At 40.5% G+C, this 25,567-nt stretch overlaps 1 protein-coding gene across 4 annotated transcripts in view; it reads right to left on the bottom strand.

Moving 5' to 3' along the window:
* The window catches only part of DROSHA (drosha ribonuclease III), a 120,088-nt gene that overhangs the window by 5,797 nt on the left and 88,724 nt on the right, over positions 1 to 25,567 (bottom strand). For all 4 annotated transcript variants that reach the window (XM_069555966.1, XM_069555969.1, XM_069555967.1 and 1 more), the window contains 8 exons: positions 25,127 to 25,229; positions 22,613 to 22,683; positions 17,100 to 17,144; positions 15,441 to 15,598; positions 13,962 to 14,067; positions 2,948 to 3,089; positions 1,447 to 1,529; positions 1,251 to 1,354 (listed from right to left, as the gene is read on the bottom strand). In XM_069555966.1, the coding sequence (XP_069412067.1) occupies positions 1,251 to 1,354; positions 1,447 to 1,529; positions 2,948 to 3,089; positions 13,962 to 14,067; positions 15,441 to 15,598; positions 17,100 to 17,144; positions 22,613 to 22,683; positions 25,127 to 25,229 (812 nt within the window). The remainder of the gene's footprint in view (positions 1 to 1,250; positions 1,355 to 1,446; positions 1,530 to 2,947; positions 3,090 to 13,961; positions 14,068 to 15,440; positions 15,599 to 17,099; positions 17,145 to 22,612; positions 22,684 to 25,126; positions 25,230 to 25,567) is intronic.

Below are 25,567 nucleotides of genomic sequence, written 5' to 3'. Positions count from 1 at the left end.
GGAGATACTTTGAGCCTTTCACGTAGTACAGTCTGGATGTTCATTATGCTTATTAGACACATATTTAAGTGCTATTTCTAAACATTTGGGGTTTTTTCCCAATGAATAAAGGAAACATTGTTCAGCAGTGACAGCTTCTTGGGACAATCTATAGCAGCCTGCTGCGGGGTGACTCAACCTTTTCTTGGCCTCAGTTTTTCTTTCAGTGAAAAAGCCTATAACGTGTTGTGACTATTAAATAAAAACATAAAAAAGGATTTAAAATTCCCGGCTGCCACTCTGGTGTTTTCCCTTGAGTACTGTGAAGTCTGAGAAAGTCCACAGGATGGGGTGGGGAGGGGGGGAGGTGGTGGTGAGGCTTTTATTTCATATGAAACACACAAATGTGTATACTTGTACGCACGTGTGAACAGAGATAGGGGTAACCCAGTACTAAAGGTAGGTATTTAAACATCCTTAAAAACACATATCCAGACCATACCTTGAGAGGCAACCCACTTATTTTAATAATCCCTCCCTTTTATAATTCCTCTTTGAAACCAGCTTCTAAAACCACCTTCTGAGTGTCTCAAGCTAATTACTCAACTTCAGAGTCAAACCTCCCGTTTTCATCAAAACCGGTGTTATGTGTATAGCAACTTGCATTTCCTTTGGATGACTTTTGGCTACTCCTCAAAGGATAAGGATGTGTCACTAAAGATATTCAAATGTACACAGCAGCTTTTGGTACACATCCTGGAAAGAAAAGTTCCAAATATTTGAATAACACAGCCGTGGTGAAGAACTGCCTGGCTTCCGACAGTGACTGCCCGTTAGGCGATTGGGGCAGATGCCAGCAGGGCTTCAGAAGGAGAGACACCCAAGTACAGTTACAAATAAACAAGCACAGGCCGCCTAGTCTAGGTGTGCAGGCAGCATGGGTTATAAGAAATAAGAAGACAAACATAAGAATGCATATAAAAACAATTTAACCCAAATTTCTCTTATCTTGATCTCATCTTTCTCCCAGGGAGCCGTTCACCGTATTTTAGACATGGAGAAAGCACAGATAATCAAATGTGACCCACTTACTTAGAGCAAAAAGACTGAGAGGCCCAGAGAGTTTCAGTGCTGGGTCCAGTCAGAGTCACGAAGCCTCCCCCCAGGGCTCTCATCACCACTGCCGCACAGCAGTGAGCTCTTCCTCCTGGCACGCGGTGGGTTATTCTAGGCTTCCCGGGTCCAACAGCCTGCGGGCAGCACATACTCACTTGTACAGCGGAATGTCCGGTTCTTTTCCTTCTGTCCTAAGAGTCAGGCAGCACTGCTGAAGCTGAGACTTGGGGTCGTTCCAATCCTGATTCAAAATGAATTCCTGTAGCAAGTCCCCCAAACAGTACTTAGTAAAGGATTCCAAAATCACCAAGCATAGAGCAAACAACTAATTTAAATTTTATATGAGCTTACTTTTAATCGTGGAAAGAAACAAACATTCATGAAAGTATGAACGTATTCCAAGTCTTTATCAATGTATAGCGCTGCAATAAATGCTGAAAAAGAGAAAGGGTAACATAAGCCCCGATGCACTGCCATTTACTAGAAAGAGTATGAGACCGAGCCTTTTAAGAAACATTTTAATAAGGTTTTCACCTTCCAAGCCCCCTCTTTATTTTTTAGCATTACCATTTCATCTTGCTTCAAACAAGAACTACTCTTTATCACTAATATTAGACACAGCAATAGAGATGTGTGATTAAGATGCAAAAACCACAAAGACCAAATTACATTTGTCTGAGGGCTAAATGAACAATTAGTTAGAACGATACACAAAATGCTGCTGTATATAGCAGGGGAAGAATGACATCAGGGAATGCAACCATGTTAGGATCAAATAAATCAAAATAAAACTTGAAGATCATACAAGGCCAGAACAAGCACATCCGAAGGCCTGCTACTCTTAATACTAATCTTGAGGCCACCCATTGACAGGGGCTGTGTCACATTTCATGAACAGAAATGGGACCATCTATGGATTCAATCTGCCAAAACGGAGGAAAAATAAATACTGGGCTTAATGACAATATAACCAAATTTATATTAATAAATGGTGACCCCCAAAGACAACTTCATTATAAAGGTTATCTCAAACATGTAAACAAATGGTGAGTTTTTCAAAGGAGTTAAAAATAGCTTCTGTTAAGCAAAAACAAAGGCTACTGAGACTGATCACTCAACTTAATCTTTTTGTACTTTTAATGTTGTTACTTTTCTTTAATTGAAAAAGAGATTCTTTTAAGTTCCTTAGTCAGACTGCCTTTACACTTTGTAAATCAGCTGATTTGTATGGTAGACTTTAGTATTTGTGTATAACTGCAGTTGTCAAAAATACCATAATATTAAATTTTAAAAAAAGGTTCCAAGGCCCAGTGAATGGCCCACTTACTTTAAAGTAGTATTAGAAACAATAAAATTGCACTTATAATCCTTTAATTAGCTTAACAGGATTACTTATATGCTACTAGACCATATCAGAAACTGTAAAAGCTGACAATGTTGTCCATAGAGCTTTGAGTTCATTCACAATAGATAATAATTCTAGTATTCAGTGAATAAATTACCTTCTTTCCTCTATGCCCATATCTAAAGGTTGCTGGTGGCAAAAGAAACAGCTATGATTCACTATTACCGGTCTTCACATTCTGCTACTGTTTCACACAAAGAGATTTGATGGCTAAGCTTTAGGTCGGAGGGGTGTGGGGGCGGGGGCACCAGTGAACACAGATGGAACATAAATCCATTATTCACATGTTTTAATTCCAAATTATTCTCTTTCAAACAAGCTTTGGAGAGAAGCATAAATCAAAATTAAAACAGAAGAGAGGTTTCTTTAGTCAGAATGTCGTAACAGTGAGAAGTGGCAGACTTTGAATCTGCAGGTTAAGAGAACAGCTTTCTCTGTAGGACTCACATTCCAAAAGGTCAGCCAAGGTCTTGGTTCTCAGGGCGACAGGTCTTTTGGTCTTGTCGTTGGTGATGGCGTATTCCTGCATGCCCAGTTCCTCCGCCACCTTGGCCTGAGTTCTGTTATTCACCAAAGAGCTTCGCAACAGCTGGCCAAACAGAATTGAGATACATTTAGAAACCATTTCACTCTGGTCTCTTTCTTGTTCCTGTGTTGGGTCCAATCACCCTAGACCATCTCACTGATAGGGACAGCTAGGCAAGCAATGGCTTATGTTTTCAACCGCCACCCTCAGGCGGCAGTGACAAACTCGACATGCTTCCAGCTTCTTAATAACTTCCTCTGCTCCTGAATTTTACCTAACTGACCTTTAAATAGTTCATTTAGTTGTTTAGTAGCAGGGAGCAGTCTTGAGGGAGAGCCGGTGGATAGTAAAGGTCAAAGATTCCATTAAGTTTAATGTTACTAAAAGAAGGAACATTAAAACTAGTGAGAATCAACTTATTGAAGCATAATTTACATCCAACAAAATACACCCATTTTAAGTATAGTTAAATGAGTCCTGACAAGCTTCTACATTTCCATCACCCAAACAAGTGCCCTGGCCCCTTGGTGATCAATCAATCCAATCCATCTACCACCAGGCAAACTTGACTGCTTTCTGTCACTGCACACGAGTTTTAAAGGAGCACTCTTTAAAAGTCAAAAATAAACTTCATGTTGTACGGCACTGATGCTAATTTTGATAATACAGGAATTGTGGAAGTGATGCTTTGGTATTAATTCAAATATTTAAATTATTACTTTACATTGTTACTTTTGTTCCTTTAAAGATTTACATTTACTTTTGTTCTTTTAAAGATTTATACTATATATCCTGACTCACAGTTGTTCAAGCTGAGATCCTTTATTTTTAATCAAATTAATACATAATTTTCATATTTCAACTTCAGGAATGCCAAACAAAAATTTCTACTAGGAATTTCAGTCAGCTAGGAATCCTCTAAGGACTATCTAAGCAGTAGCATTAAACAGTGCGTGAAAACTGTACAACCAGTCCATAGTAGAGGTGCCCATTAAATAAGCGCGCCGTAGGAATTTAACAGTCACTGATCACTCACTAGGGGAAGGTGGGGAGGGAGGCCGGGGAAAGTGGACAGACACAGAGATGAGAACTCACCAAACACAAGCTGAAAGTTATCATCCCCAATCTGTAAGATCTGGGGAAATAATGTACCTAAAACTTGAAGTTTTTCTTACAAAGATAAAACAAACCCGTGGTCTAGTACAATTCCTGCTAAGGAACCCCTGATGCCAGGGCCAAGGCACAGGAAGCAGCTGCGAGTGATGCTGGTATTATAGCCCCTGCCGTTCCACATCGCAATTGCTTATTAGATGCAAGTTTTATGCTCTGTGGCTCCATGGTGTCAACTGAGCTTATGAAAATCAAGATTTATTCTCAATGCCTGAGACTGCATCCTTGACAACAGATAAATAAGAAACAATATGTTCTTAATTTGTCTGACAATGATTCATGAAGCAGAAACACAACTTGATCTTCATAAGCCATGCTTGCTGTTGAGTTACAGACTCTTATTATTCTTTGCTTGTCTCTGTTCCTTTCCTCTGATCTCCCCCTAACTCTATCTTTTCTTCAACACAGTGTTTCATTAAAATTAATATCTACAGAGAAGTTCAAAATTAAAAAGGCCTAGCAAAATAACATTCAAAGATGACAGGATCAGGGAATTCCCTAGTGGTCCAGCAGTTAAGACTCAGTGCGTTCATTGCAGTCGCCCCAAGTTCGATCCCTGGTCAGGGAACTAAGAAATCACAATTTGCACGGCACGGCCAAAAACAAAAACACAACCAATAGGGTTGTGTGCCCACTAGTCTAAAACCTGAGCTGGAAAGGAGACATCTTTTTTAGTTTGGATTTATAGTGGGGGAGGTTCACACAGTAGAGGCTGTTGGAGAACAGGAGGGTTATTTTGAGAATATAGCTATGCTCAGCGAGCTGGGTTCTCAGTATATGCTTTTGGTGAGAGGAGAAAACTCTAATATGGGCTGTGTGTATGGAGATTTCATGCCTTAGAATCAACAAGCCTGATGTACACACATATGAGCACACAAATCATAACACATCACTGATTACTGGGCCCAGCTGCTGCCTTCCGGCGTCAGGGCTCCTCATTCAGTGCCGCGCAGTGATGCTGTCAGTGAGGATGGAAACAGAAATGCTACCAGTCAGAAACACTACCAGTTTTATTTAAGATACACCCTGACGGGTCTTAAAGCACCAACCGGTGGCCAGCAGGAAGTGAGATCTTTCAGTTCTTGCCAAAACATAGAACCGGAACCAAAAGTCAGGGGTGGGGAGAAGGAAGATATAAATCATCCACACTTTTAGAGTCAGTTTATATTTAGAAGAAGAGATGAAAAGAGGTAAGGTCTTGCTCTTTACTCAAACAAGAAAGTCTGAAGAAAGGTAGTTCTTTAAATGACAACCTTCATCCCTGGCCTTTGCTGAACTGTATTTCAGAATAAATCACACTGTTTGCCGATGAGTGAGATCAGGAGGGGATCATAAGGCAAAAAGCTACCGAAATATGGTCGTTCAGAGCAACAGTTGTGGAGGCGGGTGGTAGGCTAGGCCCCGCACTGCCAGCTGAAGATCCTGAGATGACCAGCATCCCGTGGCTGCCCTCCGAGAGCCGCTCGTCTCCAAGGGAAGCTGCACACAAGGTGGCCAAGGTGAGAGCATGGGCCACAGCGCACGCACGCACTCCGCCCCAACCAGGTCTTCCAAAGCTGGGAACCTGACCCCAGAGCAGCAACATTTCAGAGGCTTGTTGATCTGGCTGTTGCATCAGAATCATTAGGTAGTTCTGACACACTGGTACTTAGGCCTCTTTCCAAGAGGCAAGGACAAGAATTTCAGGACATGTACATTTAAAAAAATTTCAGGTAGGTGGACTCTGATGAATATTATAGAGTCAGAACTGAAAAGAATGAATCTGCCAGTGGTAGTATGGGTGCAATGGTCTGAATGTTTGAGTTGCCCCCAAATTCAAATGCTGAAATCCTAAAGATGATGGTATCAGGAGGTGACTGAGTCATGAGGGTGGACCCCCTCATGAATGCGATCTGCACCCTTATAAAAGAAGCCCCATACTGATCGCTAGCCCCTTCCACCCTGTGAGGAGGGTACAGTGAGAAGTCTGTGAGCCAGAAGAGAGCCCTCACCTGGCCATGCTGGCACCCTGACCTCAGACTCTAGATCTCCAGAACCGCGAGCAATAAATTTCTGCTGCTCATACGCCATCCTGTCTGTGGTACTTTGCTATAGCAGCTGGAATAGACGGACAGTGTGAAAGGGTTTTCTAGGAAGAGGAAACAGCTCATTCAAGAGCAAGGAGCCATGACACAGAAAGGTGACTACTAGGTGGAACTGGAAGAAAAATCTCAGCCTGGTGGGGAGGAGCTGATGCAGGTGAGTGAGGCTGCCTAGCCTCTGGGCAGCGAGAGCTGGCTGACCTCTGGGCAGAGAGAGTCTGGCAGGTGAGGTAAAGGAGTCTGTCTTTCCTGTAAGGGAAGAGGAATCCCAAAAGCTGTCAAATGGGAGTGGTGGCAAGGTAGTCTTCTGATTTTAGAAAGACTATTTTGGTAGGTGGGTTTGAATGGGGTAAGACACAAGGTTTGCAGATCCTGATGCTATAAACTACTACTTTACAAAGAAGGAAAATTTTAGTAGAAATCTAGAAAACAAACATGAAGCACCCAAGTAAGCATGAGACACTTATTAGAATGTTTTGCAAACAGTGCCTTGAGTTAGATGTACTGGGTTGGCCAAAAAATTTGTTCAGGTTTTTCTGTAACATCTTACAGAAAAACACGAATGAACTTTCTGGCCAACCCAATACTTGTAAAAAAGCAAATGATTTGGCGCCAAGCTGCCTAGGTGCAAACTGTGGCTCTACCACTTCCTCGCTAAGTGATCCTGTATAAGTTACTAAATCTCTCTGAGGCTCAGTTTCCACATCCATTAAACAGAGAAAACAGTACCTACCTCACAGGGATGTAAGGGGAATTACAGTGAATGTGTATACACTCTAAGTACAACGACTGACACATAACAAACACACTGAAACACTAGCTGCTGTTGTTTGGCACTGCCATCATCAGCTAAGACGTGCTTAACTCTGGTTATGGGGAAAAGGTTATAGAAAGTTCTAGGAACTCCTTTGAATTTGTTTTCAATGCAAATATTCTGGACACCTGTTCACTGTCTTCAAAGCTCTCCATTTTACTAAGTCTTACCTGTCCTTAACAACTTTTTTAAAAAACACTGCCTTACCCCCACCCACCAAAAAAAAAAAAAAGATAAAATTTAATTTGCAATTACCGGGAAAAAAAAATAGGAAAGCTGTACTAAGGGCTCACTATAAAGCTGAGAGGAAGACTGCTGAGTTTCTGAAGCAATGGCAAGGATCAACAAATTGCAAATTGTGATTTTGAGGATCCAGGATGTTTCCTATTATCTCAACACAGCAGTCTTTCCAAATTCAAATTTTACTAAGAAAAAGGTTTACTGGTTTAAAATAAGCAAAGAAACACTCTGGCACTCTTCCTTCAACTTCTACTCTTGATTCTAAAGAGAAAAACCACAGCTGTGGGACATGAGCTACCAAAGAGGGCCCCCTAGTGTAAACAGGAGAGTCTGACTAATTATCCTGAAGACTTTCATGTAAGAGCATGGGGTCAAAGACAAACGTGTTATTAAAAACGACAGTGATGTGCCTCACGGGTCTCTCATACCAAGAGTGGTGGCCAGATGGCCTCCGTTTCCCTTGAGAACTGAAGAAAAGGTAGGCAAATGCTAGCAGCCAGAGGTCAGGGCCACACAGCCAGTTTACAACAGCGACGGAGACGTTCTCAAAGAGGAGCTGCGGAATCTGCCCCCTCAGAGATCCGTCGGCTCGGACACCTGATGTTCTTCTGATTCATGCCTCGTGCTGTCTGGAGGCAGCAGGAAAGGATTAGATCAAGGCTTCCCAAAGTTTATCTGTAACCCTCGCTTTCTCATTGTCCCAATCATTCCTCTGTTTCGTTTTTTCTTCTTTTTCTTTCTTTAATCTTTTGGCCACACCACAAGGCACAGGGGAGAATCTTAGTTCCCCGACCAGGGATCGAACCTGTGCTGCCCTGCACTGGAAGCATGGAGTCTTAACCACTGGACCACCAGGGAAGTCCCCTCCAAATCATTCCTCTAAAAATAAAAATTTCAAGATACAAATGAACTCACCTACAAAACAGAAAACAACTCACAGACTTAGAGAACGAACTTATGAGTGCTGGGGAGCAGAACCGGAGAAGGAGGAGTTAGGGAGTTTGGGATGGACATGTACACACTGCTGTATTTAAAATGGGTAACGGATGGACCTACTGTAAGACCTACTGTGCAGCACAGGGAACTCTGCTCAATGTTACGTGGCAGCCTGGATGGGAGGGGAGTTTGAGGGAGAATGGATACACATATATGTATGCCTGAGTCCCCTCAGTGTTCACCTCAAATTATCACAACATTGTTAATCAGCTGTACCCCAATACAAAATAAAAAGTTTAAAAAAACAACTTAGAAAATAAATAAAAACAAACATTTCTGCAAGTTCATCTTGCTTGTGGATACTGACACCGGGCACAGCGCACACTGTGGCCATGAGGCTGACAAGCATCTTCAGCTCTGCCCTTTGTAGTAAAGGCTGAGACAGAGGAAGGAAATAGACACAAAAACTCGGATGCAAATGTTAAAAAGTTGCCAGTGTGACAAGAAAGTCACATTCTTGTCTGAGTAAGTGCTCTTTGAGACCCCCCCCCCCACTATTTACCCCTCACTATTTACCCTGACTCTACTGAGTAGGTTCTACCCTCAAAAGCCAAAAGCTCTATGAAATAGAACCTCCTTCCTCTACATCCCCATTCAAACTCTGTCATCCCCGGACAACTGCATAAGCCTGACATTCCTTCCCAAACAGGCCTGCTTAAACACCCAACTTACAGAACACTCTGTTTTCCCCCATCAACATTCAAAACTTGAAAACTGCAATTTCATTTGCTCAACTGTCCATAGTCTCTATGAGGCAAGTGTGCACGGGAATAGCTCCGGGCTAACTAACGCCTCCCTGCAGTTGTGTGCTCTTTAATCACAATAATGATTTTTGGCCATCCTTTCCCTGCCTCCCACCCAGCCAAATGCAACTGCAATAAGCAATCCTTCACAAATTTTAAATTACTTTTAACCCTTAGACATTCATAAATTAAGTTTTCGGCTTCTTTCCTTACACATAAAACATGCTATTTCTCTCCAATGCCACTTCCACTTCCCTCTCTATATGAGTTATCCATCCACAAAACTCTCATTCTTCTACTTATCAAATATGTATTGAGAGCTCACATATGCCAGACACTGCAGGGCACACAGTGATAAATAAAAATATGTTCTCACATAACTTTCAGGCTTGTGGGACAGGCAAACTCAAAAAATAAGTGTCAAGAAGGAGAACATGGAGAGTTGACTAGAGGGTTCCCCTTGCATGCAGCAGTCACGCCAGAACTGACATCTCAGGCAGAGGAGGAGCTAGCAGGCAGCTGAGAAGAAGGGCTTGAAGGAGAATGGTCTCCAGGTAGAACGAACCCCATGGCAAGAGGCAGCCTAGAGGAACATGAAGCAGGCCAGGTAAAAAGGTGCAGAGTGAGAGGACAAAAATGTGACGTGAGGTCAGGCAGGTGGATCGGCTTGTTCTTTAGTCACTCTCCAAAGAGCAGATGAAGAGCGTTAGAGCGGACTATGGTGATCATTCACTCAGCCTATTTGCTGAGCACAGACACGCCAGGACTGTTCAAACACCCAGGGAATCAGGGATGAAGGAAAGAGACAAAATACCTACCCTCGTGGAGTTTACACTCTCATGAGAGATCACAGATGGTGAACAAGTGAAACATATAGTCTGTACTAAGGAAGAGAAGGAAGGAGAAAATGGGAGGTGAGATTTTAGACAGGAGGAGGGGAGCTAAGGATGAGGAAAAGAGGTCACTATTCAAGCAGAGTGAGTGAAAAGAAGGCCTCACTGGTGATGACATGCGAACAGAGGGGAGGGATCTGGCATAGCATCTGCAAAGGCCAGCTTAGTGTCCTGCAGGAATCTCACAGAGGCTAAAGTGAAGTGTCTAGGAGAAAAAGTTAGAGATGGTAGCAGGAAGGGTCTTGTAGGTAACAACACTATCTTTTACCCTTGAGATGAGATATTTTCAAAAAGTTTTGCCCAGAGGAGATTTTAATCTGATGTCTCTTTAAAAACGATCCCTTGAGATGATGTGCTGAACACAGACAGAAGGTTGGGGAAAGATGGACCAGTGGGAGGCTATGGTTGTAATTTAAGGTAAAGATAATCATGGTCCAGACCAAGGTGGTTTAACAGTGAAGCTGGTGAAAAGTAGTCATGTTTGAGACAAACTTTTAAGGTAAAATCAACAAGCTATGCTAATGGGTAGGAGGTGTTAGCATGAGACAGAGAAGAGTTAAGACAACTCCAAGGTTTCTAACCTGAGCAACTAGAACAGAATGGTCTTTACTGATATGGAAAACACCAAGGTTTGGGGGTAGAAATCAGTTTTGTTTTGGCCATGATAGGTTTGAGCTGCCTGATAGAAATCAATCTAGAAATCGTTGTGGATCTATATAACGAAGTACATCTACAGATATGCAGACATATGAGTTTGGAGTTAGGAGGACAAGTAAGGGCTCAAGACATGAAACCGGAAGTAATGTATAGACAGATTCATGGAGAGGAAGTCAACAGAAAAGAGACGAGGCCTGAGAACGGGGGCACTCCAATATTGAGAGGTCAGGGAAGTGAAGAGGAACAACCAAAATGGACTAAAGATGAACGGCCACTGTGGACACAACAGACGTATTGTGAAGACGCCACAGGCTGCAGCAGGTAACCTGGCCTGTGTGGAGAGATTCAGGAAAGTCACCGTAGGAAGCCATAACCCGTAATGCAGTCTAACAGGCCTGAAACCTGAGACAACGTCCCCCATGGGAGAGTACAAAAATGCCCACAGGAGCGGCAAGACCAGCTTTTTCAATAGTAACACACATCTCAGGGAGAAATCTGAACCAGCTGCCTTGCCCACTGCTTTGGATAAGCACAATGCTAAGATTCCTATCCTCTGCGATGTATAGTAAATGCCACCCCCTCTCACTGGATCTCTCTGTCAATCATATTCCTGTAACACTGTGGCAGCTGTGCAGAAACTATTGCCATGGTCCAGGTAATGGTAGAAGATCTGGGTAATGAAGATGAGGTGGCTACTCCAGCAGTAATGTGGTCAAAACTTGTGAATGGTCTATGCTGGAGGGAAGGGAAGAAGCAAAGATGACTCCTAGGCTTCTGACTTGCCACACTGGATGGGTGATGGTGCCCTTCAATTGCTCAAGAAATAACCGGAAGAGGACCCAAAATTCAAGTTCAGCCTTGGATACACAGAGATGATGAGCAGGCAGCTGACACTGAAGCTCAGAAATGAGATGGGATTGAAGAAATCCATTCAGAAGTCTGCCTACAGCAGGCAACTAATGTTATGTTTATAAAGAATGCCTATAAGAGACTCAAGTAAGAAGAGGAAATGCCTAGGAGCGAGCTTTGTGCATCCTGGAATATTCACCAGCTCTACAGAATAGGCTGAGCCTGCAAAGGAGGCTGAGAAAGAGTAGCTCAAGAGCGAGAGGAAAACCAGGAATGTGAAGCATCACAGAAGCCCATGGGAGACAGTGGTTCAAGGAGGGAGGAAGTACCTACGTCAGTGAGACATTAATGAGACACAGTATCTTTTAAAATCTGTATTTCACTGATTTTAGATCATCTTTGTTTTGCCAGCAGATCTGCTGGTCCTGCTGATTTCTACCAAAGCCTTCTGTGAATACAGTTCAAAAAACCCTCCATATCAGAATTTTGTCATTTGTTAGCATCTTTCTAATGAAGTATCCCGAAATTCTCTAATCAAGAGAGCACGGCTGATGATAAACATATTTCAGATCAAATTAGTTACAGCACTGAAGTCACTTTGGAAAGAACACAAAACTGGAGTCTCCAGCATAGTCGTGCTTTCACCTTTATCCAGACCTGGGCAGGGCTCATGCCTTTCTGAGTCCTGGTTTCAATATCTGTTCAATGTTGGGGGAGGGGTTGGGACATGTGTGCAGTGCCAAGAAGGGAAGCAATACATCTGTCGATCCATACCTTCCTCCTCCACAAAATTCTGGAAAATTTGTGGGATTACAGGGGTAAATGTGTATATTGAAGTCACATATTTTCAGCAGTGGCCTCTATATGCCCATAAAACGAATGACTGCTTCAAGCCATTTGCTTTAATCTGGCCATTTCTCAGACCAACCAGATACTCTGACAGCTATGAAGTCTATTCCCTAATGGCAGATACAGAACCGAGCCTTTATTGATTCCTGGATGCAGAGAAAGACACTAGATACTAGTTTATTTCTGGTAAATGTTCATATGCTCTTAAGAATTTAATATTAATTCAAAAGGAATTTCTTGTCAATCCAAAAGCAGTTAATTGTAAATGGTCATTAAACTGCTAATTTTAAACTAATTTTAAAAGTAAGAGTACTTCTGATTTCCCACAAAATGATACATGGGGCTTAGTAGAAACATAATAAATATTCATTCAATGAATGAATGAAAGGACCATATTTTGCTGGGTTTAGAAATTCTGCTGAAAAATTACATCTAAACATAGTCAAATAATCATATTCTCCCTAAATTCAATATCTGTATCTCTCCCATAAACTATTTCCACGGTTCAGAGTCGCAAAGATAATATCAAATTCTATTCAAAGCAAAACATGCACAGAGCTTGTAGAGATGCAAAGTATGAAAGACTTATTATTTACCTCAAGCGTAATGAAGAATGTCTGAACTCACAAGATGTCTTATGGTGTCTATTATTTTCTTTGCCCAATAAGGTATTTGCTTTCTCAGTGCCCAGTCCTAGAGGGACTTCTCAAAGGTTATTCCTTGTGCCAGGAGATCATCATCACTGACTTCTAGATAGGTTTTGTTCTCCATTCCAGTTTTATTATTGATTGGTTTCACAGAGTAAAAACCATACGCAGCAAATAAAAAAACTCGATAAAGTTTTATAAAATGTAACAAAAGTGAGAGGAATGGGAACCATTTCACTTTGTTCATAAATCAAACGTTTTCTCTCAGTGTCCCTTTCAACTCCACACGGTCCAGCCAAACTAGGCTTCTGATCTTTCATGCTGTTCCCTTGTTTCAGCAGTCCTGGTGCATGTAATGTCTTTGCATAGAAATTTCTTCCCATTAATTCCCAATGGCCAAATCCTACTCATCCTTAAAGGCTCAAACATCATAATAACCATGAAGCCTTCTAGAAACTCCACAGCTAAAAGAAATCTTACTTCACCTAAACAGCACACTTTCCTTGTATAATATTTAATGTAGTTCTCCCTTGTATTTATAGCTACTTATGTGTACTTTTTATAGTGTACACGTATGTGTATACACACACACCTTAAACTATACATATATATATATACACACACAACACACATACATATGTGTATATATATAGAAAGAGAGAGAATTTGTAATTGTTAACTTGCATTTTTAATTTCTTCTAGTAGTTTTTAAACTTCTTATGGACAGACTAGGCATCAAGTAATATTTGCTCCCCCCATGAAGCCTAACTCAGTGTCTTGCACCAAGTAGGCAATCACTAAATAAAGGAGTATAAAATGAGCTCTCATCATATATTGTTTTTGCATACAATTTACATAATGGAACAAAATCATATGATATGCTAAAGTCACCAAGAACTAAGTCACCAATTATATAAGTATATATCTAGTCCTTCGAATCTTCACTTTCTATTACACAGCAAACTGGTTGGAGGAAATGGTTTTACACAAACTTACAGTTAAGTGTCCTTCATGATGATCTGGAAAATGAATGAATAAGTACTCCGTGGCTACCAGCTGCATTATGGAGTCACCAAGGAATTCCATCCTCTGATTGTGGCCTCTGGGGGAAAAAAAAACATCAATGTAAAGAGATCAATGAGCATTTGTAGATTCAAAAACATAAAAAATAAATTTAAGGTATGGTTTTAAAAAGCAATGTGTTCATCTTGCTTAACGCACAAAACTAAGTACAACTCCCCAAAGCCCCTCAACTGAGATCTGAGTCAATACAGGTTCGGTTTCAAAGGAGAGTAAAGTGAGTACTATCTAAGGATTAAACAACTGCTGAAAGAAATAGTACCTGGGCAGAAGCTGGGGAGAATCAACAGAAAAATAAAATACAGTTGAATCCTTGAACAACCTGGGGGTTAGGGGCAGCGACCCCCCAGGCAGTCAAAAATCCAGTTTAACTTTACAGTCAGTCCTCTGTACCATGGTTTGCACCTGCAGATTCAACCAAATGACACCATGCAGCACTGTAGCATGTACTTACTGAAAAATATCCACGTGTAAGTGGACCCATGTGGTTCAGACCTACGTGATTTAACGGTCAACTGTACAGTACAGACAACAAACTTGCACAATCTTTACACACACAAAATACAGCAAAAAGATCCAAGAATTTTCTATGCTAAATCTTTACCTTTTCATTGAAAAATAGACTCCAGTTTTCAAATCTGAATTCCAGGATAAGGCCTAAAAAAATCTATGACAAGATTCTTTGGTTTTTTCAGTGTAAAGACAACTGTGAATATCTAACCTGGGGGAAGAAAACCTGATGAGTGTGAGTTAGTTGCTCAGTCACGTCCTACTCTTTGTGACCCTATGGACAGTAGCCCGCCAGGTTCCTCTGCCTACAGGATTCTCTAGGCAAGAATACTGGAGTGGACTGTCGGGGAAGAAACCCAAAAACTGAATTTAAAAACATGTAAAAAAAAAAACAGTTTTGGTTATTTTATCAGTTATTTCACTAGGTCATATTCAAATCACTCACTTACAGCAGGGACTGGAGGGCCAAATTCACCCTATGGCCTGCTTCAGTAAATCAGGTTTAATTGGGACACAGCATGTTCATTCATTTATACTTTTCCTGCGGCTGCTTTTATGTTACTTTTGTGTTACTTATGTTGCTTTTATGACAGAGGTGAATCATCATGACTGTGACTACCTGGCCTGTCTCTTCATTGGAAAAATTTTTACTTCCTTCACACTTATAATTTATAAAGAAATAAGATTCATGACAATGAGACCAAAAATACTGGATTAGAGCATATGCCCTGGTCTACACCAGTGTCTGACTGCTCACTCATCTGACAATGTGACTTCCTTGGAAATATGTTTGAAACCCCAATTCCTTGAAAGGGCACACAGCAAAGGTTTGGGACTGTGTGTCCAAATGGTCATGTTAGAACTACAAGAGTATTTCTAACTCACAGGGTCAGATGGTTAAATCCCACAGTTCTCAATGTGAATGCTCTTGCCAAAAGTCGAACATGTGTAAAAATTACTCCAATTGCATCTTCAAATTCAGTAAGTTTCTGTAGAACTGGAGAAGTCTCAATAAGTTGTCGATCAGTATTTGGCTCTTGAAGCTACAAGAAGGAACAAACAAATATCACAGGCAGTTTTTGGTTACAACTGTAATTATCAATTCTAAGTGTTTTGTAAACTTCTTGTTCCCACAGGCAGACATTTCTGAAATGCCAATAAAACATGAAAGCTTCTTTCTCCTCCCTTAGAATGGCAAACAAACCTAACATTTAAAGAAGGCTCAAATAATATTTTCCAACCTTCTATCAGATTTCAAGGCCAAATACTATACACAGATAGTTCAAAATCCTAAGTATTATACTAGCTCTCCAAGGAAGAGGCAAGCTGAAGAACCCCTTCTAGGGAATCTATCTATCTGTCTGGTAACCTAGCAGTCCTCAAACTTGAGTACTCATCAAACTCTTGCAGTACTTGTTAAAAGCATATGGCAAGGCCCTGCATCCAGAGTTTCTTACTCAGTATGACTGGAATAAGGACCAGGAATCTGCCTTTCTGGTAAGTTCCCAGGTAACACAGATGCTGCAGGTATGGGGATCAGCTTTTGAGAATCACTGTGTTGAATAACTTGACCGCTGTATATCTTCAAGGGGCTAACCTATTTTGGCTAATGATCATCATTAAACTGGATTCAGCTTACATTGGAGATTATTATATTAATAACACTAGGCAGGTGCTCCACGTAACAATAAGCCTTTAACCACTGGCAGAGAGCAAGTATAAAACATCTGAAATGAATATTTTCAGGAACTTTGGGCTAGTTCATATTCATAAAATACTTCTAAAATACTCTGAATTAATGTCACCTGTTACTGTGAAGCCTCTCATAAGAGAGTTCAGCCACTAGTGATGATTATTATATATACATAATATATATATACAAAAATGTATATGCATGAGTATACATATACATGTATATATTTATATATGTCTCCAAGGTAAAATGGTAATAAAAGCAAAGAAGAGTGAGAATTCTTAAAACAACTAGGGGAAAGAGTGTCACCATATATAGCTCTTTTAAATTCCAAAATCTTGAATAAAGTCATTATACTCTACTAAAATTTTAATTTACAATGTTTTATGCAATTGAAGTCAAATCTCTGAATTTCAAAGATACAAATTAGGTTGCAACTTAGCAATGTTAATTTAGTATTTGTTCTACTTTGTAATAAGCCCAGACCTGCTTCCATATTATTTCCCCTATAATAGCAGGCGTGTAGACACACTGGAGACAACACTGTCTTGAGTATCACTATTCTAGGGAAGAGAGGGGACCAAACCACAGCCACACAAGCAGCTCTTCCTGCCTTTCGAGCGATGGCAACTCCCAGTGCTTCGCCCACCTCACCCCAGACCACAAAAACACAATGCTTGGCCTCGTTTTAGTATTTGTTCCAAAGTTCTCCAGTCTGATACCCCAGCTTAAAGTCATAATGCCACTGAAGGGAATCAAAGGATAAAAGCAGAAGGGGACAAAAGGCAAACTGAAGCATCGTGAGTACCTGGAGTTACAAAGCTCACTGCAGACAGGAAGGTCACACTTACCTGGAGTGGGTGGAGAGGATAATTGAGCCAGACTTCGCGCAGGTCCTGGAAAATGGAGTGATGCCTTTAATGCTCAAGGGAGTCATTTAACACACTCTAGAGTACTAAATAAAATGCCATTATGTGAAATACTGAACTATTTCAGATGCTGACTCCACTTATTGCAAATTCGATAGTGCTGGCAAATGAATTTTTTAAAAGTGTTTTCACCACTCCAACTGCCTGTAGTGACTCTAATTAGCCTATTAGGCTGGGGAGGAAAAGAGCCACCCCCGCCCCCAGGAGTCAACGACACCTTTTAAAACTAAGTTACACATTCGCTTAACCTAATACAGTGAATTAAGCTGCTGTTTTAATTATATTTTTTAGTTTACCATTCCCCAGAAATGTTCATCGGCTGTGCCTTTTGGAATTAAAACTCATCTCGAATGGTCCTTTACTTGGGCACTAATTCATTATCATCGAGTAACTTTACTATGGGAGTGGAAAACACCCATATCTAGTTCCTAAACTCTTAGATTTGTGAGACCACACTTTTACTGTGGGTCACTACAAATGTACACTTGAAATAAGAGAATAAATAAAAGCATTAATTTTGTAGAAAATCCTAATACGCTATTTTATTCACCGAGTTAAATCCAGAGGCATTTACAATAGACCTTCCTCAGGATTAAAGTGTTTTTCCTTCAGTTTTAGACTCTAGGGAGCCTCTAACTGAATCTCCTTTTGGGCCTCAACAACTGGTTTTTGAGATAAATGACAAAATTTTTTAAAGAAAAAAAACCTTTTTTTTAATTTTTGGAGAGGAAAAGCATAGTGAAATGTATTATGATGTGATACAGATGATGACAAAGGGAAATAAAAATACCTGATAATTTTGTACGTCTTGCATATTAAAATATGTCTAGGTTTTGTTTTTGGTATTTTATTTTTGCAAATTTTTAAGTTTAAATATCAAACTGTTCTTTTAAAGCTTTTAAAGAACTTCTCTTAACCAATTCAATAACCTTTCCCTGGAATTCTCTGTAGCATAAGTTACACTGAATGTCACTCCCTTCCTGTGACTTTCTCAAGTTCTCTCACTGCTTTTTCTCCCCCTGCTATACCTGAAATGGACACGCACTCAACTCCCACCAAGAGCCTGACCTACCCACTACCTGTTCCTCTGGAGTGCCCGCTGCCCCCACTGCTTTAGCTGCTGCCTGTTTAAATCATCTGCTCACCTCTGCTGCAGTTCTCATCCAAGCTACACATCCGTAACTCTAAGCGCCTTAATTGGCGTCTTTTACCTCATATCCAAATGACCAAATCATCACTTTTTACCTTCAACTAGGGATAATGGTGTTCGGAGAAGGCAATGGCACCCCACTCCAGTACTCTTGCCTGGAAAATCCTATAGATGGAGGAGCCTGGTAGGCTGCAGTCCATGGGGTCGCTATGAGTCGGATACAACTGAGCGACTTCATTTTCACTTTTCACTTTCATGCACTGGAGAAGGAAATGGCAACCCACTCCAGTGTTCTTGCCTGGAGAATCCCAGGGACGGGGGAGCCTGGTGGGCTGCCATCTATGGGGTCACACAGAGTTGGACACGACTGAAGTGACTTAGCAGCAGCAGGGATGATGGTGTCAGGAAAAGCTGTAGGCTGAGGAGACAGGCTGCCTGATTCAACCCTGATTCCTGTTGGCCAGTTTCTTCACATCCCTTAAGCTGACCTTTCCTCAAGCGGTCGACAAAGATAATCACAGTACCTACTTCTGACCTTTCCTCAAGCGGTCAACAAAGATAATCACAGTACCTACTTCAGAGTGTTCTCTGATGCCTCAATGAGCAATGTACTCAAAGCACTGAATCCAGTGGGGCACGCAGGAAACGCCAACATTAACAACAAGGACATCAACAATGATGATAAACAAGTATCTCTTCGGACCAACTCCAATCTCCAAAGCAGAAGATTCTCAAGGACTTTGAGATTCATTTTTCTCCTTTCTCCTATGTCTTTTTCACTCAAATACACTGACTTCTCCTTTGATGTCTGCTGCCACCCATCTTGTCATAGCTTTAAAACCTCACAACTAGCCGGTTTCAATGGCATCCGTTTCCCTGATTGCACCCTGCACTGAGTGAGATACACTCTGCCGCACCCTGGTGTCAGAGAAATGGAACAGACCTTGCTGGGTTCCCAGCTCTGCTTTCTGTTAGCCCAGGGACCTCGGAGAAAGCCTCTACCTTTAGTTTGCTCTTCTGGAAAATGTTCATTGACTGTTGGGACATTAGTTCATGCAGCATGTTTTTACTGAACATCTGTTAGGTATCAGCTAAGTAAGACATTGACTAAGACACTAGCTCTCTCCTCAAAGGAGCCTACTGGGGAAGAATAAGGGTAAATGAGTACAATTTAATAAACTATGACAAGTTCTATAATGGTGATGTATATGTTCCAAGTGCTGAGAAGACTCTGCCTGGGGTATCAGGTTAAGTTTCCAAGAGGAGGGGACTCTTCAGCTAAATTCTGAAGAACACGAGGAATTCCATACAGCAGGGGGAAATGATCAGAAGCAGGGCATGGTACATACTCAAAGTGCACACACACAAAAGCATAGTTCTTAATCAGCAGAACACCAAGAATTTCAGGGCAGCAAAAAACATGACACTGCAATAAGGGCTATCTGTCATTATACACATACATGTGAGTAAGCCTGCAGCATGTACAAAACCAAGAGTAAACTCTCATGTAAACTATGGACTTGGAGTGATCATGATGTGTCAATGTAGATTCATCTATTGTACCAAATGTATCTCTCTGGCTGGGGCTATTGATAGTGGAGGAGGCTGGGCATGTGTCGGGGGAGGGACTATATGGGAAATTTCAGAACCTTCCTCTCAATTTTTCCATAAATCTAAAAAATACTCTGGGAGTTAGTGATGGACAGGGAGGCCTGGCGTGCTGCGGTTCATGGGGTCGCAAAGAGTCGGACACGTCTGAGTGACTGAACTGAACTGAACTGAAAAAAACTTTTTAATTTGAAAAATTTTAAAAAGTGATTTCTAGAATGGCACAAAGAGGGAGTGGAAAGAAAGGAGACTGAAAAAGTAGGTGGGAGTCAGATTACAGGAACTATGAGATGCTCTGTTGTGTAATACAGGCTTTGGCAGGCAATAAAGAATCCAAAGATTTTAAGCTGCAAAGACCATAATCGAATCTGTGCATGAAAAAGAAGACAACACTGCATGAATGATGGACTAGAGCAGTGGGGAACGACAACAGCTTAATTATATCAGGTGAGAGACGAGGAGGACAAATGTTAAAGCTACAGGATGGCCGAGGCTAGGGGCCAAACTGCCAGGGGTCTGTGACTGAATGAAGACGGGGAGAAGAAGCTTAAGGACAAAAGAAGACCCTGAGGTTTCCGGTTTACATCATAAACTAAGAGAAGGAGAAGTGTATTTGGGGGCTTAGGTGACGAATTCAAACACTAAACCTGTTGCGATGAGGTGTCTGCGGAACACCCATAAGAAGTTGCCCGAAGCCAGTCTGAAAAGACACTTTTTCCAGTTTCAGGAGCTCTGAAGGAAGGCCAGGGTCAGAGAAACTGGGACCCACGTGCAAAGACCATAGGGGGTATGCGAGGGGCAGTGGAAGACTAGCAAAGTTTATATAGGAATCGCTGTCTTTCTAAGAGGGTCACTGGATAGCTCAATGGAAACAATGGCTCTGAATGTACCAAGTAAGCTGGGTCACACAGACTTGAAAACACAGAACTGGCAGAATCTACCTGGGGCTGAAAGAGTAAAAAGCAGTCCAGGCTGACAAAGAAACACGACACAGAGAAAGCCAGCTTCCAAAGCAACAGGACACAGTGCTTCCTCAAGGTCTTACAGAATCAGGAAAACCGTGGATGACCCTCTCTCAGAGGGGAACCGCTTTCCCACCAGGGCTGCCCTCTGACCTGCTTTGCTTTGCTGCGTCTGAGCCCTGTTCAATTTAACAAAAGAAAAGACACACTAAAACTAAGCTGAATGTCAGCTGCCCCACTGGTAAGATAATGTTCAGACTCTGTTTTTTCATTTGGTCTTTATTCAGTTCATTCCTTTAACAAATATTTACTAAACACTGCACATGCCACATACTAAACACTGAACCTGGTACTAGAAATCTAAGATAAGCCTGCTACATAGACAAATGGGAGAGAAGCGGTTTAAAGAGAGAAAAGAATCTAAACAAAACTGAGGTTGTTAAGAACACCAGGTGAAAGCTGCCTTTACATCAGGAAGGAACAGAGTGGATGGGGGACAGGGGTGGGAGGAGTTGGAGATGGGACAGGCTGAAGGCAGGAGGGGCTCACAGAGGCAAGACTGGAAGAGGAAACAAGCTAACGAGGTTGCTGAAATCGCCCACAAAAGATAAAAGGCCAGAACAAAATTATTTTAAGATTTGAGAAAAAGACTTAAAATACATCTGTTACAGGTATAAATCAACATGCAGACTTGTTTATAGGTTGTAAGACAAAAATGGGGGACATGGAACAGCTGTGGATAATGTTCCCATCAGGAGGAAATTCACACATATAAAATCATCACCTATTTCTATAAAAACAGGTAAAGAAAATCAAATCCTCAGATACGAACATCATCCAGGTCCCATTTTTCAAAACTATTCTTTTTTTTTTTTTTTTTTTAACTATCCTAAGGAATACAGTAATAACATCTGACAGCCACTTAAGTTGAAGGTTTCACAAAGGCTTAAAACACTGGCTTGCCATGTTCTTTATTGCTCCGTGAGGGCCATTTCATTCAATTAAAATGACATTTCAATTTGGAATATAGAGTTGCCTCTCCCTTTAAATGTTAAATTGACTTGTTTTGGTACAAAAAGAATCTAGTATGCTCTATTACATGCAGGATTAAAAAGGTAGCCCTGGCAATATTAATAGCTTAATACTTTAGTAACAACAGAAACTATTTTAGAATCTATCATTTTTTCTTAAACTATAATTTGCTTTTAAAAAAAGTACTTTCATACTTTTATTCATAGCTCTATCAGAAACTCCCTATGAACTGACTTTCTAAAATAAATATACATTTATCTAGTCTACATAATTTACATAAAAACAAATCATAAACAGAAAAGTCAAAAGACTATAGCTTCAACTAAGCCTGCATGGGGTAGGTACCCAATGATTGTAAAATATAAAATCATAATTAATTTTAAGATACTTTAAAATAAAGCAACGTCCTACCATATTTGTATTCATACTTAACTTACAAGTGACCATGAGGAAAGATGGGGTTTTGGGTAGAGGATAAAGTCCTAGGGTAAATGTCCACAGATCTTAACCATCTGTGACAGAGTTGAATAAGCTATTTTTGAAGTGCTTGAAATCTTACTATCTAGGGTAGATTTGGGATTTTTGTTTCTCTTACATGCTCTTTAAAATACAAAGACTAATTGATATAAAATCCTCTATAATGATATATAACTGAGAAAAATCAAATGAGTCGAAATAAATACCGGATCATTAAAGAGTAAGCGTCCAAATAACTGCTTAGCTTCCTCCAGGCTTCCCTCCAAGTAAACAGCTCCTAGATAAAAGAAGAGAACGCCGAAAGGAAGGCTGCATTAATATTCAGAGAAAATTACATATCTCTATAAAAAGCAGAAAGGCAAGCCAAAACCCACTCATGGAAAAAATCGACCAGATCAGAAGCAATTGTTTTAAAGGTAGCATTTTCCCTCTTTTAACTATGCTTTGTGTTTTAAGTTCGACTGAAATACAAAATTCAATTTACCAAAATATAAACCTAATTTTGTAAGAAAAACATGCCAACTATGATCTATCATAAAGGATGTGAGTATGAACCATTACTGAGGGAACTACACACAAATACTTGACTTTATGAAAATGTTGTTTCATTTTCTATATTTATAGTTTATATTTCAGGCCACAGACAAAATATGAGTACAGATAAATTAAGGATTCTGCCAATAAAATAGTAGGATAATCTTTACCTTTAATTAAAAATAATTCTTAAAAATTTTTTGAAATAATTAAGCACTGTACACATATTTACCACTAATCATAACCAGTAAGTACTATAGTAACCTTTTAAGTGGGAATCAAATAACTCTGGAGTAGGGTGGTTCTTAAAATCATATTTTTTATATCTGTCTTCAGAAAGGTATTTTCCATATAAAATAGAAACTTAGTCACCTGGGCTTTTGATGACTAAATACATTTATTATTTATCAATAGAAGTAGTAATAATGATAATAATTATAACTGTGATGATGATGATGATGATGATATTAGTAAAAGCAGGGGTTTGAGGGACCAGTTATGCCCTAGGCCCTATGCAAAGAATTTTCACATTCTTACCTTCACCTTTAAGGACACCTCAGTAAGAGGATATTGGAAAAGATTTAGAGGTTTGGGGTCCACAGTAGGTGATCTGGGGAAGGGGTAAAAGAAATGGAACTTTGCCCTGGATTTGCTACAGTTAGGATCAGATATTAAGGTTGTTACAACTCTGTGAGGTAAGTGATACTATCTCCATGTCATAGATGGGGAAACTAGGGTTCAAAGAGATTCAATAACCTGGCAAAGACACAGAACTGATAAATGACGCGAGAGGGCACTGAACCATGTGTGCCTGGCTATGGAGCTAACTGTAACATACACTGTCAAAAATATGATGGGAAAAAAAATTACAGTGCAGTCATTCCACATGACGAACCCTCTGAAAATAGACATATTTGTACAAAACAGACATAGCTGTGAAAAGACTGTGGATAATTATTAAACATTCTCTTGCTATCATCATCAGCATAAAACTATAATGGGAAGCTTTTATATTCATTTTCAAAGGAAGAGGGCAAAACTGGTAAGGAAGTACAGAGGCCTTTGAAAAATAAATTGTACTAAATCATCTACCTAAAAAAAAAAAATCAAGGAATTGTCAATCTAACATTTCATTGTAAAGCATCCTTGCAATCACCAGCTAATTAACTCTTCATAACTTTCCTGTACAAACAGCTAATTATATTCTGGTTATAGTAAAAAAGAAAACTGAAGAAGTAAAGAGCCTGAGTGTCTGCATTAGCCATGCTTTAAGTGAATAAACAATAGTTGTAGAGACTCAAGCCCTGGGATTTTAAAATATGCAGTGTCTTCAAGATGTTTAAAGCAGAAAATCCTGTAAAATAGCTTCAAATTTTATTTTTAAAAAAAGTATTAGGGCCTAACCAGCAACTTATTTATGTATGTGATCCTGAATCAAATCTGGCAAGTAATCCATCCTCCATCTAGTCAAGGCTATGGTTTTTCCAGTGGTCATGTATGGATGCGAGAGTTGGACTGTGAAGAAAGCTGAGCGCCAAAGAATTGATGCTTTTGAACTGTGGTGTTGGAAAAGACTCTTGAGAGTCCCTTGGACTGCAAGGATATCCAACCAGTCCACTCTAAAGGAGATCAGCCCTGGGTGTTCTTTGGAAGGAATGGTGCTAAAGCTGAAACTCCAGTACTTTGGCCACCTCATGTGAAAAGTTGACTCATTGGAAAAGACTCTGATGCTGGGAGAGATTGGGGGCAGGAGGAAAAGGGGACGACAGAGGACGAGATGGCTGGATGGCATCACCGACTCGATGGACGTGAGTCTGAGTGAACTCCGGGAGATGGTGATGGACAGGGAGGCCTGGCGTGCTGCGATTCATGGGGTCGCAAAGAGTTGGACACGACTGAGCGACTGAACTGAACTGAACTGAATCCATCCTCGTATTAACTCACTTCAATTCAGTTCAGTATATACTAAGCATGTACATGACATGATACAAGGAATTCAAGAAAAGAAAGCATGACTGCTGCTCTGGAAGAACCACAATAACTACAATACAAGGAGGCGGGTATCATACTGGGGATCTCACATGCTTCGGGAACAAGTAATTTTGTCCCAAGGCTTCACACTGAATTTTATGTGCTCTCCAGACATTTCAGACATGCAAAAAACTAGACTATAAAAGAGAAATTACCTATTAATGCTTCAAAACAATTAGCCATTGCATGCCGAAGGTCTGATTCTCTACAAAGGTCAGGTCCATGAGCATAAAGCATAAACCGATCCAGTTCAAGTTTCTACAAAATTCAGAATGACAAAAATAAGAGAATATCAGCAAAATCATAACTGTTATAACTCAGCATCTCCTAGGGGGCACAGTTACAAATTAACTGGCCTTAGGTGAAAGCTTAATCTACCATTCTTTAGGAGTCCATATATACGGTTCAGCGCTGACCAACCTCACCTTTTCCCCAAGCAATCTTCTATGAACTCTGATGATTCAAGTAGGTTCAGAATGGACCATATCTGATCTGTCCAACTCCAAGTTCAGAAAAAGCATTAGCCTAAGTTTGGAATAAGACTCTATTACAAGGCCATGCCTTTGAGTTTACCCAGTATGTCTAGAGATACAAAC

Source organism: Ovis canadensis, chromosome 16, assembly GCF_042477335.2.
Source record: "Ovis canadensis isolate MfBH-ARS-UI-01 breed Bighorn chromosome 16, ARS-UI_OviCan_v2, whole genome shotgun sequence".
NCBI classification, from domain to species: domain Eukaryota; kingdom Metazoa; phylum Chordata; class Mammalia; order Artiodactyla; family Bovidae; genus Ovis; species Ovis canadensis.
The sequence above is the reverse complement of the archived record's forward strand: the minus strand, read 5'-3'. Positions and strand labels throughout refer to the sequence as shown.